The sequence below is a fragment of the Nerophis ophidion genome, linkage group LG10, assembly GCF_033978795.1.
Source record: "Nerophis ophidion isolate RoL-2023_Sa linkage group LG10, RoL_Noph_v1.0, whole genome shotgun sequence".
Taxonomy (NCBI): Eukaryota; Metazoa; Chordata; class Actinopteri; order Syngnathiformes; family Syngnathidae; genus Nerophis; species Nerophis ophidion.
This window is the reverse complement of record NC_084620.1, coordinates 42,721,767-42,740,926: the sequence shown is the minus strand read 5'-3', so window position 1 is coordinate 42,740,926 and position 19,160 is coordinate 42,721,767. Positions and strand designations below refer to the sequence as shown.

At 40.3% G+C, this 19,160-nt stretch overlaps 1 protein-coding gene across 3 annotated transcripts in view; it reads right to left on the bottom strand.

Moving 5' to 3' along the window:
* Positions 1 to 19,160, bottom strand: part of LOC133560849 (regulator of G-protein signaling 12-like) — a 183,759-nt gene that overhangs the window by 20,941 nt on the left and 143,658 nt on the right. Inside the window, exons 12-17 of one of the 3 annotated variants that reach the window (XM_061913837.1) lie at positions 15,601 to 15,674; positions 15,402 to 15,528; positions 15,178 to 15,274; positions 12,997 to 13,037; positions 12,637 to 12,745; positions 7,692 to 8,174 (exon numbers count right to left, since the gene is read on the bottom strand). In XM_061913837.1, the coding sequence (XP_061769821.1) occupies positions 7,692 to 8,174; positions 12,637 to 12,745; positions 12,997 to 13,037; positions 15,178 to 15,274; positions 15,402 to 15,528; positions 15,601 to 15,674 (931 nt within the window). Of the gene's footprint in view, positions 1 to 7,691; positions 8,175 to 12,636; positions 12,746 to 12,996; positions 13,038 to 15,177; positions 15,275 to 15,401; positions 15,529 to 15,600; positions 15,675 to 19,160 lie in introns of those variants that run through there. The other 2 variants (XM_061913839.1, XM_061913838.1) reach the window with 2 other exon arrangements.

Below are 19,160 nucleotides of genomic sequence, written 5' to 3'. Positions count from 1 at the left end.
TTTAAAATATTCTAAAAACAGCAACAATTCAAAAATCCTTTATAAATTTATTTATTGAATAATACGTCACAAAATATGAATGTAAGTTCATAAACTGTGAAAATAAATTCAACAATGCAATATTCATTTTTGTGGACATGTTCCATAAATATTAATGTTAAAGATTTATTTTTTGGAAAGAAATGTTTAGAATTAAGTTCATGAATCCAGATGGATCTCTATTACAATCCCCAAAGAGGGCACTTTAAGTTGATTATTAGTTCTATGTGTAGAAATCTTTATTTAAAATTGAATCACTTGTTTATTTTTCAACAAGTTTTTAGTTATTTGTATATCTTTTTTTCCAAATAGTTCATGAAAGACCACTACAAATGAGCAATATTTTGCACTGTTGTACAATTTAATAAATCAGAAATTGATGACATAGTGTTGTATTTTACTTCTTTATCTATTTTTTTCAACAAAAAATGCTTTGCTCTGATTAGGGGGTACTTGAATTAAAAAAATGTTCACAGGGGGTACGTCACTGAAAAAAGGTTTAGAACCACTGCCTTACAAGATATGGCGCTTGTTCATGGTAAAACATTTATTGGTAAGTTTTTATCTGTAAGTTGTGCAAAATTGACAATTTGGAATTTCAATTAATTTGAGGAATTATAATTTGACTTGAAATGGTCTCACCCCATAGGATGTTGAATGTGTGTTGCAGGAAGTTTAATTAAATATATTGCAATTAAGAGAAATTCCTCATAGCCAAATAAAAGTAATTATTTGTAACATTTAACATCTTTAGCTAAAAAAGCTAAGAGATAAAAACGCAGAAATTAAGTACAAATTGGGGTATTGTATCACAGTGGTACCTTGGTTTAGGAGTTCCCCAGATTTACAATTTTTTTTCAAATTTTCAAGCCGTTTCTTGGCTAGTTGGTGTAGTAAATTCCACAATGAACCCCCGTAAGACCTGCTCAACAATCAGTGTCTTACTAGCTAGCATTAGCTAATAGCTAGATCAGTGGTTCTTAACCTGGTTGGAGGTACCGAACCCCATGCACCAGTTTCATACGCGCATTCACCGAACCCTTCTTTAGTGAAAAATAAAATGTGTTTTTTTTTTTTCAAATTCAAGACAAAGTTATAGGTTTTTGGTAACACTTTAATATGGGGAACATATTCGAAGTAACAAAGACTTAATTTAGAGTTATTTGGTTAGGGTCAGTGTTAGAGGGTTAGGCCATGCCGAATAAGGCATTAATAAGTACTTAATAATGACTAGTTAAGAGCCAATATGTTCCTAATTTGCATGTTAATAAGCAACTAATTAATGGTGAATATGTTCCCCATACTAAAGTGTTACCATGTTTTTTTTTACTGGTGTACAAAATCAACTGTGCATGAACATCACCTTGTTCAAGCAACAAAACCCACACAGTGCATAAACTCACAACAAATGACACACCTGCAAATCAGTCAGCTGTTGCCATATCCGTAATACGTCGTTACGGAGAAGTTTGTAATTGCACGATGAGTTCGGTGTGTTTAGATCTCCACCGAACCCCTGAGGCCGACTCACCGAACCCCTAGGGTTCGATCGAACCCAGGTTAAGAACCACTGAGCTAGATGGACAAAACATAGTTTTTTTCAACCGTGGGTTGCGGGAAAGTGAGTGTAAAGGGCAGTGCTGAGAAAAAGAACGAATAGATAATTTCAATGACTTATCGAAAAACGTGGTCGTGTTATGCTAGCAGCAGACTTGCCGTAGTAGTACGAGCATAGCTCTTTACAATCGGCACCAATCTGGAGGAGTTGATAAAAGCCATGTAATATATATATATATATATATATATATATATATATATATATGTATATATATATATATATATATATATATATATATATATATATATATATGTATAAATAAGTGATGTCAAATTGAGATTATTGCAATAATTAATTAGCCATATATAGTCTGTTCTGTTTTTTAATTGTGTTAATCAAATTTTATATTGTATTCTACATTTACTGTGTAATTTTGGGTACATTTGTCTGCCAGCTCAGTGGACTTGTGGTTAGCGTGTCCGGCCTGAGACTGGGAGGTTGTGAGTTCAAACCCCGGCCGAGTCATACCAATGATGGGACCCATCGCCTCCCTGCTAGGCACTTAGCATCAAGGGTTGGAATTGGGGGTTAAATCAACAAAATGATTCAACAGCGTGGCACCCTGCTCCCCCCTACCTTCCAGAGGGTGAACATGGGGATGGGTCAAATGCAGAGGACAACTTTCAGCACACCCAGTGTGTGTGTGACTATCATTGGAACTTTAACTAACTTTAAATTTTCCCTAGTGTGTGAATGTTGTCTGTCTATCTATGTTGGCCCTGTGAGGAAGTCCAGGGCGTACCCTGCCTTTCCTGCTGAGTCCAGCTGAGATACGCTCCAGTCCCCCTACGAACCCGAGAGGAACAAGCGGTAGCAAATGGATGGATGAATAGATCTGTAACTACGCCGTGTAACTGCCTTTTGTGATAAAAGAAACAAAAGCACATGTCTTAAAAAAATAAAAATACATATTTATGTCTAATATTTGTTTTTATTGTTACTATTATTTGAGAGGTCTGTGTAGGAGTGTTATATTGAATAATTTTTTCCCCAAAACTTCCATCCATCCATCCATCTTCTTCCGCTTATCCGAGGTCGGGTCGCGGGGGCAACAGCCTAAGCAGGGAAATCCAGACTTCTCTTTCCCCAGCCACTTCGTCTAGCTCTTCCCGGGGGATCCCGAGGCGTTCCCAGGCCAGCCGGGAGACATAGTCTTCCCAACGTGTCCTGGGTCTTCCCCGTGGCCTCCTACCGGTTGGACGTGCCCTAAACACCTCCCTAGGGAGGCGTTCGGGAGGCATCCTGACCAGATGCCCGAACCACCTCATCTGGCTCCTCTCGATGTGGAGGAGCAGCGGCTTTACTTTGAGTTCCTCCCGAATGGCAGAGCTTCTCACCCTATCTCTAAGGGAGAGCCCTGCCACACGGCGGAGGAAACTCATTTCGGCCGCTTGTACCCGTGATCTTATCCTTTCGGTCATGACCCAAAGCTCATGACCCTAGGTGAGGATGGGAACGTAGATCGACCGGTAAATTGAGAGCTTTGCCTTCCGGCTCAGCTCCTTCTTCACCACAACGGATTGGTACAACGTCTGCATTACTGAAGACGCCGCACCGATCCGCCTGTCGATCTCATGATCCACTCTTCCCTCACTCGTGAACAAGACTCCTAGGTACTTGAACTCCTCCACTTGGGGCAGGGTCTCCTCCCCAACCCGGAGATAGCACTCCACCCTTTTCTGGGCGAGAACCATGGACTCGGACTTGGAGGTGCTGATTCTCATTCCGGTCGCTTCACACTCGGCTGCAAACCGATCCAGTGAGAGCTGAAGATCCCGGTCAGATGAAGCCATCAGGACCACATCATATGCAAAAAGCAGAGACCTAATCCTGGGGTCACCAAACCGGAACCCCTCAACGCCTTGACTGCGCCTAGAAATTCTGTCCATAAAAGTTATGAACAGAATCGGTGACAAAGGACAGCCTTGGCGGAGTCCAACCCTCACTGGAAATGCGTTCGACTTACTGCCGGCAATGCGGACCAAGCTCTGGCACTGATCGTACAGGGAGCGGACCGCCACAATAAGACAGTCCGATACCCCATACTCTCTGAGCACTCCCCACAGGACTTCCCGAGGGACACGGTCAAATGCCTTCTCCAAGTCCACAAAGCACATGTAGACTGGTTGGGCAAACTTCCCTTGTCCTACTGGGGGACTTCAACGCTCATGTTGGCAACGACAGTGAAACCTGGAGAGGCGTGATTGGGAAGAATGGCCGCCCGGATCTGAACCCGAGTGGTGTTTTGTTATTGGACTTTTGTGCTTGTCACAATTTGTCCATTACAAACACCATGTTCAAACATAAGGGTGTCTATATGTGCACTTGGCACCAGGACACCCTAGGCCGCAGTTCCATGATCGAATTTGTAGTTGTGTCATCGGATTTGCGGCCTTATGTTTTGGACACTCGGGTGAAGAGAGGGGCGGAGCTTTCTACCGATCACCATCTGGTGGTGAGTTGGTTGCGATGGTGGGGGAGGATGCCGGACCGACCTGGCAGGCCCAAACGCATTGTGAGGGTCTGCTGGGAACGTCTGGCAGAGTCTCCTGTCAGAGAAAGTTTCAATTTCCACCTCCGGAAGAACTTCGAACATGTCACGAGGGAGGTGCTGGACATTGAGTCCGAGTGGACCATGTTCCACACCTCTATTGTCGAAGCGGCTGATCGGAGCTGTGGCCGCAAGGTAGTTGGTGCCTGTCGGGGCGGCAATCCTAAAACCCCTTGGTGGACACCAGCAGTGAGGGATGCCGTAAAGCTGAAGAAGGAGTCCTATCGGGTCCTTTTGGCTCATAGGACTCCGGAGGCAGTGGACAGGTACCGACAGGCCAAGCGGTGTGCGGCTTCAGCGGTCGCTGAGGCAAAAACTCGGACCTGGGAGGAGTTCGGGGAAGCCATGGAAAACGACTTCCGGACGGCTTCGAAGCGATTCTGGACCACCGTCCGCCGCCTCAGGAAGGGGAAGCAGTGCACTATCAACACCGTGTATGGTGCGGATGGTGTTCTGCTGACCTCAACTGCGGATGTTGTGGATAGGTGGAAGGAATACTTCGAAGACCTCCTCGATCCCACCAACACGTCTTCCTATGAGGAAGCAGTGCCTGGGGAATCTGTGGTGGACTCTCCTATTTCTGGGGCTGAGGTCGCTGAGGTAGTTAATAAGGTCCTCGGTGGCAAGGCCCCGGGGGTGGACGAGATCCGCCCGGAGTTCCTTAAGGCTCTGGATGCTGTGGGGCTGTCTTGGTTGACAAGACTATGCAGCATCGCGTGGACATCGGGGGCGGTACCTCTGGATTGGCAGACCGGGGTGGTGGTTCCTCTCTTTTAGAAGGGGGACCGGAGGGTGTGTTCCGACTATCGTGGGATCACACTGCTCAGCCTTCCCGGTAAGGTTTATTCAGGTGTACTGGAGAGGAGGCTACGCCGGATAGTCGAACCTCGGATTCAGGAGGAACAGTGTGGTTTTCGTCCTGGTCGTGGAACTGTGGACCAGCTCTATACTCTCGGCAGGGTTCTTGAGGGTGCATGGGAGTTTGCCCAACCAGTCTTCCCCAAAACTTAATATACTCTAAAAATTGCAATAAACATTAATATAATTGTATTGGAATATGATCAAACAGATATCTGTCCTTTATTTGGTCAACTCTAGAGTACTTGCCTTATAGCTAAAACATGATCATTTTGTTGTTATGTTACCTAGCACTTACAATTATTTTGTTTCTGTCCAGTAATAGCATCTCTGACCACATTTTGCGGTGCTGTGTGTCATGTTAACAAGCACGAAACAAAATAAAACACCTGAACAAACCCTCCGCTTGTAAACAAAAAAAACATTCTTGGCATTTCTTCTTACCACATAGCAAGCCAAAACCTCCACCAATAAAACCTTTTTGCAATAGCACCAATAAAAAGAGCAAATTTCACAAACAACCAGCAAGCAGCTGCACCAAAATCCACCATACTACTATTAACAGCAGAGCCTAAAAGAAGTACATGCAGCAACAACATGAAAACATGGGAAAAAAAACTACACTGGTACACATGGATGAAATATTTTAAGTGGGTTTCAAAAAGACAAACGTGTTGTATCCTATTGAAACTTTTATTATGTATCTGCTAAATCACCCTTACAATCAATCACCAAATCCCTAACTCGGTTATCCAATCCAACATACTCACTGACAACAGACAAGTAAAAGGAGTTGCAACACTTTGTGCTTGGTAGAGTGGAAATCTGTCCCACGGTGATGTGAGTGACCAGGCTGTGGGACAAAACAACCTTCAACGGCAAAAAGCACTGTGATAACAGATATTTGTCAGCTTCATGTTGCTAAAGAGCAGTCTCCATGGGAGGGAGTAAAATTCATTGGCATTGTGACGTTTTTGTTGTATGCATATTTCTAACAATGCCTCTTACCAAAGAGTGGAATATTGTCCTACAGCAGTGTGTTTGGGACTTATCTGGTGACTATTTACAACAATGGTTCCCAAACTTTTGCAGGCTGGCGCCCCCTTGGCTCCCCAGTGAATTCCTAGCGCCCCCCCCACAGACACATATGGAAACAAACACCTCTTTCTTGATATTTGGTATGCTGCAATTTGAAAAGAGAAAGGTTAAACACAAATGTGTATTTCACAAATAAAACCCAATTTAGTAAACCAATTTATTTTTTAGCAGTTTTAACTGTTTCAGCAACATAGAATGGTAAATAAACATTCCACCAGTAACCTTCATTGTCTCACACTTAATATTAATGGGATGGAGTCTATGCTGTCGGATCTGACTGGGCCAGAGCGGCGTGTGGTAACCGGACCCTGATGCGTCGTCCACTGACTCGTCCTGCTGCACGTGTTGTGTACAAATCGTCAAACAAACGTTCGAACTTCTGACTTCGACTTCGGACTGCCGCCCCCCTACCGCCCCCTTCTTCCTCACCGCCCCCCCAGATCTTTCCACCGCCCCCAGGGGGGCGGTACCGCCCACTTTGGGAACCACTGATTTACAACAACAAAAAATGACTCTACCAAATACAAATTGGATAAGTCCTTTTTTTATGTTTATTCATAACAATACGTAATTCTAGGAGGATTGTAATGCCATTCCAGTGTATGTGTGTTTGTCTGTTTGTTTGATCAAGCTCGTCACCACATTGCAGTGTCAAATTTACTATAACAATATAAAAATAATGTATCAAATGCAAATTTTTGGTTTCATGTTCGTTTGTAACAATGCTTCTTCCCAAGGAAAAGTGTAATGCTGTCCTACAGCAATATGTAGGTGTCAAATCTACTGTTTTTAACAGAGACTTGATAAACTAAACGCATTTATTTAAACCTTATGTTGTATATTTATTCATAACAATGCTAAAATATGCAAATGAAAAGTAGAGTGCTGTTTTACAGGTCTATGTGTGTGCATGTTCTTGATCATACAATATTGTGTACTGTTACAACTGATTATTAATATTTTAAACGTAAATTTTCCTACCCTCTTAATGAGTAAAAACCCATATTCATACCACAACCGGGTTTGGCACACAGCGTAGGATTTACAACATAACATCAAACAAAACGCAAACTTTGTTTAGTTTTTTTGTGAAACTCCTTCTTGCCAAAGAAGAGTCTCATGGCATCCCACAGCAGTGTGGTGTTACAAGAGATAATTCTTATACTAAACACATTTTTCTGATGTTTTTGTTGCATATTTATCAATAACAGTGCCTTTTTATTATGGAGTAGTGGAGGGCCCTTTCACCGCAGTGTGTGGTTACTTGCACACTGCTGGACGGCCTATAATTTTAATGTTATGACAGAAAATGCTAAGATTGTATTCTACATTTATTTTCTGTAGTGGTGGTGCCAACAAACCAACCAACCAACCAACCAACCACAAATAATTATATTTACAAGATGATGGTGATATAGATTTTAATCAACAAATCAAATAAAAAAACTGACTTGCATTGTGGAGTGTAATTAAAGTGCGCAAAGGATAAATCACAAAGAGGTTTGGTGTTTTACAATTAAGAAATACCTGAAGTCAACTTTGCGCCATGCGACTGGGTGCAGGGCAGCGGCGGCGGAGTGAAGTTAGCCTCAGGCAAGCTGCCTTCCAGAGATGGCATGGGCGACGGGGACGGAGGAAGCAGGGTGCTGTTAGGGCTGTTAATGTCGCCCTCCCCCATAAGGGTCAAATCGGCATGGCTGTCCTCCTCCACGGTACAAAGACTGGGCCGAGCGTCCGGAATAGGGGGCCGTTGGATGGGGGAGAGGTGGGTGCCAAACGGCGAGTGGCGGGCCACGGGGGGCATCAGGCACCGCCTTGGTGCAGAGTGTCCGTTGGAGCCGAGGTGGGAGTCCAGGCTCTCTGAGCGAGGGCCGGGGCCTCGGGTTGGGGTGGATGTTGGGTGGGGTACCAAGCGAAGGAAATCGGGAAGCACCAAGTCTTCTTTTGTGAGTAGTCCTCGTTGGTCGTTAACTCGGGTGCTCTGCGCCCGGCTCAACAGCTCGAAGAATTCTACAAAGAAAATGTGCTTTAATTTTCTGAACTATTTATTCCATAAGAGGTTTTTTAGAAAATATTGAGCCATTCATTTTTTACATCTTAAACCAGTTTGACTGTGTTTAATGAATATTGGTGAAATTATTTAAAATATTTAGAATGTTATTTGTTCCCCAAATTAGCCAAAGAGACAAATTATTTCTTTGCAATTTTTGAACGCACATTTATCTTAACAAATTAATGCAGCTGCCTTCTGTCTGATCTATATCTACAAACCCTGTTTCCATATGAGTTGGGAAATTGTGTTAGATGTAAATATAAACGGGATACAATAATTTGAAAATTATTTTCAACCCATATTCAGTTGAATATGCTACAAATACAACATATTTGATGTTCAAACTGATAAACCCTTTTTTTTTGTGCAAATAATCATTAACTTTAGAATTTGATGCCAGCAACACGTGACAAAGAAATTGGGAAAAGTGGTAATAAATACCTATAAAGTTGAGGAATGCTCATCAAACACTTATTTGGAACATCCAACAGGTGTGCAGGCTAATTAGGAACAGGTGAGTGCCATGATTGGGTATATAAACAACTCCCTAAAAAATGCTCAGTCTTTCACAAGAAAGGACGGGGCAAGCTACACCACTTTGTCCACAACTGCGTGAGCAAATAGTCAAACAGTTTAGAACAACGTTAAAATGGAGATAAGAGACTACAGGGATGAGCAAGGCGTAAGTAAAATCAAGAAAACACTTGTCTATCTCTGACAGTGTCTGAGAAAGTTTTTGTTCTACATCTAGTCACGGCACAAAATAGCTGTGTGACGCCTGAAGAAAAAACATTATCAGTGAAGTATAACAACATAAACATGCTAAACTTAGAAATGTCTAACATTTGTTGACGATGGTATGGTATGACTTTTTTGAGACATGCTTAGAGACACGTTACATAGTGTAGTTACATTTGCACAATTCAACATGTCTAAAAAGGAGCAGGAAGAAAAAAAGCTTATATTTAATCCTACACATTCTCCATGTCTGTTACTTATAACGTTGCCTGTTTAAATTTTGTTAACTTCCTGTGTAAAAGAAAGTAAGGAAAGTGGTAAAACAAGTAAGTAATTCTTGCAATATTTGTATTAGTTTCATGCTATGTATTATTTTAATGCTTTGTTTTCATACAAATGTTCTTTACTTTTATTATATTGCAGTCCAATGTTTATTTGTGAAAAGTATCCAGTGGTATCGTGGTAAAACGTTTACATGAAAGAATAATTTCTTAATGTTATCACATGAGTAACCTGATTGATTGATTGATTTGATTAAGACTTTTATTAGTAGATTGCACAATACAGTACATATTCCATACAATTGACCACTAAATGGTAGCACCCGAATAAGTTATTGAACTTGTTTAAGTCGGGGTCCACGTATTTCATGGTACAAATATATACTATCAGCATACTACAGTCATCACACAAGTTAATCATCGGAGTATAAACATTGAATTATTTACATTATTTACAATCCGGGTGGGATGTGGAGGGGGTTGGGGCAGGGGATTTGGTGGGGGGTTGGCGCGGGGTGTTGATTGATATCAGCACTTCAGTCATCAACAATTGTATCATCTGAGAAATGAACATTGAAACAATGTAGGTCTGACTTCGTAGGATATGTACAGCGAGCAGTGAACATAGTGAGTTCAGAAAGCATAAGAACAAGTATATACATTTGATTATTTACAATCCGGGGAGGTGAGATGTGGTGCGGGGAGGGTGTTAGTCTAGGGTTGCAGTTGCCTTGAGGTGTTCTTTTAGTGCGGTTTTGAAGGAGGACAGAGATGCACTTTCTTTTACACCTGTTGGGAGTGCATTCCATATTGATGTGGCATAGAAGGAGAAAGAGTTAAGAACCTTAGTTAGATCGGAATCTTGGTTTAACGTGGTTTGTGGAGCTCCCCCTGGTGTTGTGGTTATGGCAGCCATTTACGTTATGGAAGTAGTTTGACATGTACTTCGGTATCAGGGAGGTGTAGCGAATTTTATAGACTAGGCTCAGTGCAAGTTGTTTTACTCTGTCCTCCACTCTGAACCAGCCCACTTTGGAGAAGTGGGTAGGAATGAGGTGTAATCTGGGGTGGAGGTCTAGAAGTAACCTAACTAGCTTGTTCTGGGATGTTTTGAGTCTAGATTTGAGGGTTTTGGAGGTGCTGGGATACCAGGAGTTTCCTGCGTAATCAAAAAAGGGTTGAATGAGTGTTCCCACTAGAATCTTCATGGTGCTTTTGTTGACCAGAGAGGAGATTCTGTAGAGAAATCCCGTTCGTTGGTTGACCTTTTTGATTACCTTGGTTGCCATTTTATCACAGGAAAGATTAGCCTTTAGAATGGAACCTAGGTAGGTGACCTCATCGTTCCTGTCCTGGTGATAACAATGTCACCCACTTTAATAGTGGAGTCACTAACTTTCTTAAAAGTTCTATTTTGGTTTCATCTGACCACATGACATTCACCCAATCCTCTTCTGTATCATCCATGTATCCATTTTGGTATAAACTCAACTCGTCGTGTTTGGAGGAAGAAGAATACTGAGTTGCATCCCAAAAACACCATACCTACTGTGAAGCATGGGGGTGGAAACATCATGCTTTGGAGCTGTTTTTCTGCTAAGGGGACACGACGATTGATCCGTGTTAAGGAAAGAATGAATGGGGCCATGTATCGTGAGATTTTGAGCCAAAACTTCCTTCCATATAGTGAGAGCTTTGAATGGTTGACCAAATAATTATTTTCCACCATAATTTACAAATAAATTCTTTAAAATTCCTAAAATGTGAATTACTGGATTTTTTTTTCACATTCGGTCTCTCACAGTTAAAGTGTACTTATGATAAAACTTACAGACCTCTGTTATCATTTTAAATGGGAGAATTTGTACAATCGGTGGCTGACTAAATACTTTTTTGCCCCACTGTATATTTGGAACAGTAAGGACCCCAATATACTGCCTTGGGGGACTACACAGCTTACTGAGAGGGGTGGGGACACGGTGCTGTTCACCTCTACCACCTGTTTCCTCCCCTCCAAGTAAGATTGCATCCAGCTCGATGAGGTTTTATCAAATCCGATTGCTCTGAGCTTATCCAACAGTATAGCCTGGTTTACGGTATCAAAGGCCTTCTGAAGGTCCAGCATGACCATGCCGCAGTATTTGCCCGCGTCCACCTCATGTTTGATGTGGAAGGTCAGATAGAGAAGGCATGTGTCTGTGGAGTGGTTAGTTCTGAAGCCGGATTGGAATTTGTACATTAGTTTTTTAGTGGCAAGGTATCTATCGAAATGTTCACAAACTATTTTTTCCAATACTTTCTAAATGGAACTGAGAATAGAAACAGGTCGGTAGTTACCAGGTTCTAATTTGTTTCCTTTTTTAAAAAGGGGAGTTACTCTTGCTTGAAATATTTTGGTACTTGGCATGGTTTAATTGAGAGGTTTATTATGTGTGTGATGATTGGGGCAGTGGTGGTGGCCCAGTCCTCGAGGAATCTGGAGGGGATATTGTCAAGGCCGGTGACCTTGTTTAGGTGGAGCGCGCTCAATTTTTTAAGCACCCTGTCAGCTGAGACCATTTCTAATTTTAAATCGTTGTTGAATACTCTGAGCTTTCTGTAGTAGGCTTTAATGTGTTCTACACCAAAATGACCAGAGTGGTGTGACAGCTTGTTAACTAGAGTTGTGGCTATGCTGGTGAAAAAGTTGTTAAGTCTGCTTGCTACCTCCATTTTGTCTGTAATGAGGAAATCGCCCTCCTTGATGTTGATGTTGGTGAGTCTGGTTTTAAGTTTCTGGCTGCAGCCAGGAAGCTGGTTGTTGAGGATTTTCCAGAGCTCACGTGGCTTATTTGTGTTTTCCTCAATTTTGTCGTTAATGTAATTTTTTTTAAGGATTTAGTCAGGTTGTTTGCCTGATTTCTTAATTTATTGCATTGCTTTTTGAGTGTTGTAAGGAGTAATTTGAGGTTATTATTACTTTTGACCTGACATTAGTTTAACTGAAGAACTGCTGCATGCATGCGTTGGACAATGTCAGCCTATTTGATATCTGTAAGGAAGTCATTATCGGACATACCTAAAAACAATAATCATAAATAAAAACTCACTAAATCCTATATTAGGTAATGTTCTATTTTACGTATTAGTAGTAGCGTTATGGAAAGGGTTATAAAATATAATCAAAACCTTACGCATATTTCCATGCAGAATTAGTTCTAAAAAAAGACTGACTTGTTTGAAGTGTGAAAAATATGAATATATATTTATAAACACATTTTTGGAAGGTGGACAAATCTGATCAGCTGTGTGAGTTTTTTTTCTTTATATAATTTCCATGCAGCAAAAGCAGCAGCAGCTCTTAAAGAGTTCTCAGAATAAAGCAAAAGCAGAGCTAAGAAGTACAAGATAAGAAGTTTACCTTCAGCTTCGTCTATATTTATCTTTTTCTGTTTTCTCTTCTCCCCGAGGAATGCAGTGTCTGCATCGCTTTGTGCTCTCATTGAAAAGTCCTTTGGGCTCTCATCTACCTGCAGATGCAGCGAAAATAAATAACAATTCACTCTGTCAAAGGGGAGGTAATGCGTGAGTGCGATTGTTAGTATGCGTTAGGGTGAAAAAGAAACTATTAAGCATGATGTAAAGCGCTTTGAGTCACTAGAGAAAAGCGCTATATAAATATAATTCACTTCACTTCACTTCATTAGCTTTTTTGTTAATAGTATCAATATTGTTAATAATACAGACAATCAAATGTAAAGGTAAATCATATGTGTCTTACCGTTGTAGTTGCTTGGCTTTTCAGCAGCTTGGATTTGCTGTCTGTTTTGGAGGACAAATCTCAACAATGTAATTCTAATCAAATGGTAGTTAATAGTTGTAGCTTTAATAGAAAATGGCCACTATTTGTCGAGATGCTTTTATTGAATACAGTGGGGTAAATAAATATTGGCTCTCATATCAATTGTGTTAGTTTATCCAGTTACAAAGATATGGAGATTTTTTTATGGAGATAGACAAAATGTAGAAATAAAAAGTAAATTATAGGTAAATAAATAACATTAAATAAAAGTTCTAAATTAATTTTTATTTGACAGAGGTAAATATATTTGTGATCCCGTATCATGAATCAGCAAGCATTCTGACCCCTACAGACTGGTAATGTGTCCATGAGGCTCACAAACAAGTGTAAGAAAGTATTCTAAATCTCCATTTGTTAAATGGATAAAAGACTACTACAGGCAAGACAAAAGAAAAGTTAACGATTGATCTGGTAGGGTAAAGATGATTGTGAAAAAGGAAATGGACCAGCCCAGTATAACAAGAGAAGAGCTGGTTAATGATCCAGAGTTGGGAACACACTTTGCTGTAATGGAATGAGATTGTGGCGTTCCCGCAGGATCCACCTACTCAAGAAGACACGTGTTCAAGCCCGTCTGAAGTTTGACAGTCATATTAATGACTCAGACAAGGCTTGGGAGAATGTGATGTGGTCACGTGAGATAAAAATTGACCTCTTTGTCAATAATTCTAAGTCAATAACATCTTTTTACGACCATACACAAAACACATTGCCAAACTCAAAGGAATAGTGTCTGAACCGACTTGAGATGGACAAATCAATGCCTTTGTCTACAGCAGGCTAGACTACTGATTGGCCTTCTCACTGGGCTCTTTAAACGAGCTGTAAAGCAGCTAGCTGCAGGATATCCAGAAAGGTGATACTCCAAAATACAGGAAATAAGACCATATTAGTAAAGTGTGCTGGTTACTGCACTGTCTTCTTGTTTTTCAGAGAACATATTTTAAAACAGCTATACCTGTGTACTATTCTCTTAATGGTCTAGCACCAAAGTACACCTCTGACATTTTAAGGCAATATGAACCATTTCAGGCTTTGAAGGTCGGGATTTAACATGGTTAGGCTGCATTTCAGTTTTATACTCCTAAAATTTTGAACAGTCTTCCAGAAGATGTGAGACTTCGGCAGTGTTCAAATTCAGGGTAAAAACTAAAAAACCTTCTATTCAGCTGTGCATATGACAGCTGAAAGTATTTTTTTCTTCACTATATGCTTTAAATGTAATACATGCAAGAGGATTTTATCAAATCATTATTTTCCCCACTGTACATGGTCAAACATTTATACAAATTACATTACCTAATATGTAGTGTATAACAATAGAGACACAGTAGAGTAAAAGAAACATAGGCCTTTGTACAGATAGAGCTTTATCTCTGTAATATTATTGAATTATACATTACATCTTAAATCTAACATATCGACTACATCAAAATGTTTAAAAAAAGTACTGTATTTTTCGGACTATAAGTCGCAGTTTTTTTCATAGTTTGGCCGGGGGTGCGACTTATACTCAGAGCGACTTATTTGAGAAATTATTAACACATTACCGTAAAATATCAAATAATATTGTTTAGCTACAATCACGTAAGAGACTAGACGTATGACATTTCATCGGATTTAGCAATTACGAGTGACAGATTGTTTGGTAAACGTATAACATGTTCTTTATGTTAGTTATTTGAATGACTCTTACCATAATATAATACGTTAACATACCAGGCACCTTCTCAGTTGGTTATTTATGCGTCATATAACATACACTTATTCAGCCTGTTGTCCACTATTCTTTATTTATTTTAAATTGCCTTTCAAATGTCTCTTCTTGGTGTGAGGTTTTATCAAATAAATTTCCCCAAAAAATGCAACTTATACTCCGGTGCAACTTATATATGTTTTTTTCCTTCTTTATTACGCATTTTCGGCAGGTGCGACTTATACTCTGGGGCGACTTATACTCCGAAAAATACGGTACTCTGAAAAGAGGAGGTAAAGTTTGTATTTGAGTGTGAGGATATCAAATAAAAGTAATATATCTGCTATAAAGGATGTGTAAATAATTTCAGCAAATGTGTGTATTTGATCAATCCAGCACCTTACCTTTGACAGAAGCGGAGTCGACTCGCTCCAACACGACTCTCAGGCCATCCAGAGTAGAAATAGGGGCGCCCAAGTCCAAAGGCTGGGTCTCTCCATTCTTAATAAAAGAAAAACAATGTTTTAAGCCTTTATGTTTCTTCTTTCAGTATTTAAAGTACAGTTCAGTACTTAAAATACTTAATTGTAGCCTTTAATAATACTCCACCCTGCTAACTGCTCCTTACTATTTTCACCAGCAGATCGCTGAGCTGTAAGCCATATTTGGACACCACGGGACGCAGGACTTCTGTCACGGGTTTGGTGGGTTTGGCTTTCAGACCAACAGAGCGGTTAATGGGAACCAGGTCCAGTCTAAAAATACAACATAACATGTTATGAGATAAATGTAACAACTATACAGACAGTACCAATGATTATTCAAACCGAAACAAGGTCCTCTTCTCCAGTCTTAAATCTCGTGAGCTGAGGGTCATGCAGTCCTGGTCCAATACTAAAGGCTTTAAAGACAAATAATACAGAAATCATAACAAAGTGGTTCCCAGAGACCATTTGCAGACCGCAGCTTATTTTTTAATGTCCCGCGACAAATTGTAAAACAAAATAAAAAATAAGCATACCTGTTAGATCAAAAGTAGAGCACACTTTTCAAAATATGCAATTTACACACAAAATTATCAAAAATGGTTATCATTGAGTACCGGTATTGATTCCAAGGATCTGCAAATTGGCATTGTGTAGGTTCAAATGGTAAAGGTACCCATTCCTACGCAGAAGATTAATGATTTATCAAATTAAATTATTCATTATTTTCACAAGGTGCTGTTCATGTTTTACATGTGTAGCTGTTTCTGAGAGTTTTCATACTTTAAATATGTTTCATAAATAAATAAGTATTAATAAATAAGTTAATGATGCAGAGTTATAAAATAGTATTAGAAAATGTGTGATTGTAAAATATCCTGAGCAAAATGTAAATGTATTGTGTTAATTGTGTTGCAAAGCGGAAAGATTGTTGTGATGTTGCAAACACACGGACCGTAAACAAAGTAGAACATGCATGAGGTGAGGGTGCTTGAGCACGTTGTCTTCAGCTCCTAAAAAGATTTCAGTGTATTCGATAATTTGTGTAAAACTTCAAGCAAGTGATTATTAGAACCTCTTTTCGTTACAAGCAGCCAACGAGGTGTTGTATTTTTTGTAATTAAATTTATTTCCAAGTGTTTATTGATGTAAATTCAAAGACTGATGTACTGTATTGTACTGCATTTGTAAGTTCTCACGGCGTTGGTGTTGGCGTTGGCGTGGAGGCGTGTCGGCGTGGATGGTGTATACAGCAAGGAGTCAATAAACGCCCGTTTTACAAAAAAAACTTCCCTGTGTTGCCGTGTATCGAAAGGAGCTACAGTGAGAACTCGACAGCCTTCGCGGGTAGAAGACACGGGATCATACACGCATGAGAGCAACGGAGATTAACCTGCCTGTCAATCAAGTCGAGTTTCAGGGCGTGTCTAAAGAGCCCCACCAAAGCCGAGTGGTGTCCTGTGCTTCTGGAATTCACAAGGACTCAGGTTTATCACTTTGCAAACGGTGCTTTGTATGAATGTTTAAAATCACTTGCTGACATTGTTTTACTGTATGTGTTTAACTGCAAATTATTAGTCGAACCGTAAAATAGGAAGACTTTAAAGGTTTCTAACAGTGCATAATTCAACAGGAAGAGTGTGTAGTTTCAGTTTATTCCAGCAGGTGTCTCAGGCATTTTATGAGTTAAACCAAGATTTGCAAGTGTCTGTAATTAAGACAGCTATATGCTATAAGGCATTTTTGAGTTTGACCAAGATTGGTGAATTTCCTGTTAATTAAGCAAAGTCCATGTTAAGGTAACTAAATAGGCCTACTGGTAATTTAATTTGATAAAATATAAATAAATAAATAAATTTAAAAAAGGGCCTGCATTTTAATTAATAATTAAAAATAGGCCCAAGTAACTTCTTCGTTATTAATAACAGTTTGCACAAGCTTGTAGGAAGCATTTACAATATTAACAAGAAATTAAACATTATTCACATTTAAAAGTAGTCTACATACTTAAAAAACTGTAGGTATTTCAAATTATTAGCCTACTACCAAATTAAATTAACCCTTCATTGCCTACAACATTGTCAATTGACAAGCCTCATATTTCTCAATATGTCTGACACAAACTCAAAGATTACAGGACAGCACAAAAAACTCATTAGCTCAGCCTGAGGTTAATGCCCTAGCTGCAGAAGGAGAAGACACTGTACTGTGCTAAGAAGCGGAAGAACTCGAACCGGAAAAAGGGAAAGGACTTCAAGAAGAAAAATTGAAAGTCATGCATCGCAAATACAAACTTGCATATGAGAAATGGAAGTATAATGCAAAAGTAGCCAAAGAGTCGAGTGATGAAATCTCAGAGGAAGAATTAAAGAAGTCGATGGATCATCTACAAGCAACATGTGCAGATGTGAAGGCAGTATATGAGGAATTCCGTCAAATGCAAGCTCCTGATGCAGATGTGCGACGTAAAGTGGATGCATGTGTATCGATGTCTGAGTTCATGATTAAAAGAGCACAACAACTCATTGACTGTGATGCTGCAGTGAATGAAGAACAGTGGCCAGATGTCGGCTCCATTCTAAATTCATCAAGTCCATCATTAAAGTCTCTATACCTTCGTTCAGAACACAACACACACTTAAGTAACCTTTCGGTCAAAAGAGATGATGCTGCGGCCGAAGCAGCTGCGGCCAAAGAGGTTTTGTCTGTGTTACAAGAGCAAGACAAGGAAGTCACTGAACTGCAAAGACTAGAGGCTGAAGAGAAGCAATTTGAGGCTGAATCTCTAGCCAGACAACAGGCAATACAAAATCAGCTACGAAAGCTTGAGCGCTTAGAGGAAGTCAAGAAGTTGAATGCAGCTAAGGCCCGAGTCAAGGTGTACGACGAACTCAGTGACAAATCTGTAGTCATTAGTTTACTACATAACATCAAACAACCCAATAAGACACAAACCCTCAATGCATCAAGTCCTCCATTCATTCCTCAACAAGCTCAAGTGCCAAGTCATAATCCCAGTCATCCCAACATGCAATCAGTCCCACAAGTTCCACCAAATTTGCAGGTGCAAAGTCCTGATTTAGCAACTGCTCTCGCTGAAACCATGAGTGCCAATCGTCTCCCAACACCTGAACCTACAGTATTCACGGGAGATCATATAAAATACAACGACTGGAAATTGTCATTTCAGATACTGATTGACAGAAAAGGCATTCCAAAAAATGAAAAACTCTACTACTTGAGAAAGTATCTAAGTGGTGCTGCAAAGAAGGTTGTTGAAGGACTCTTCCTGATCGGCACAGAGGCAGCATATGACACTGCATGGAAGCTGCTAGAGAAGCGCTTTGGAGACCCTTACGTAATTGGGAAGTCCTTCAGAGATAAGCTGCATGCGTGGCCAAGAGTAAGCTCCAAAGATGGATGCAAACTAAGAGAACTACCAGATTTTCTCCAGAGCTGTGAGGCTGCAATACCTCATATCAAGACATTAGAGATTCTCAATGACTGCACTGAAAGTCAGAAGAACTTGACAAAGCTCCCAGACTGGCTTGTGTCCAGATGGAACCGTAAAGCATTGGAAACCAGAGAAGCGAAAGCTGAATATCCTTCTTTCAAAGAGTTGGTGAACTTCTTATCAAAGGAAGCTGATCTGGCATGTGACCCCATATCCTCTGTACAAGCACTCAATAATTTACAGAATGAGAAACCAAGACAGACAAGAACTGAAACCATAAAGGCAAAAACGTTGTCAACAAATACAGCACAGAACACTGTCTCTTGTGTCTTCTGCAAGAAGTTTGGACACCAGCTGGAGAAGTGTAGAAAGTTTGCTGAAAAGACAATACCGGATCGCATCAAGTTTGTACAAGAAGAGAAACTTTGCTTTGGCTGTCTAAAGACCG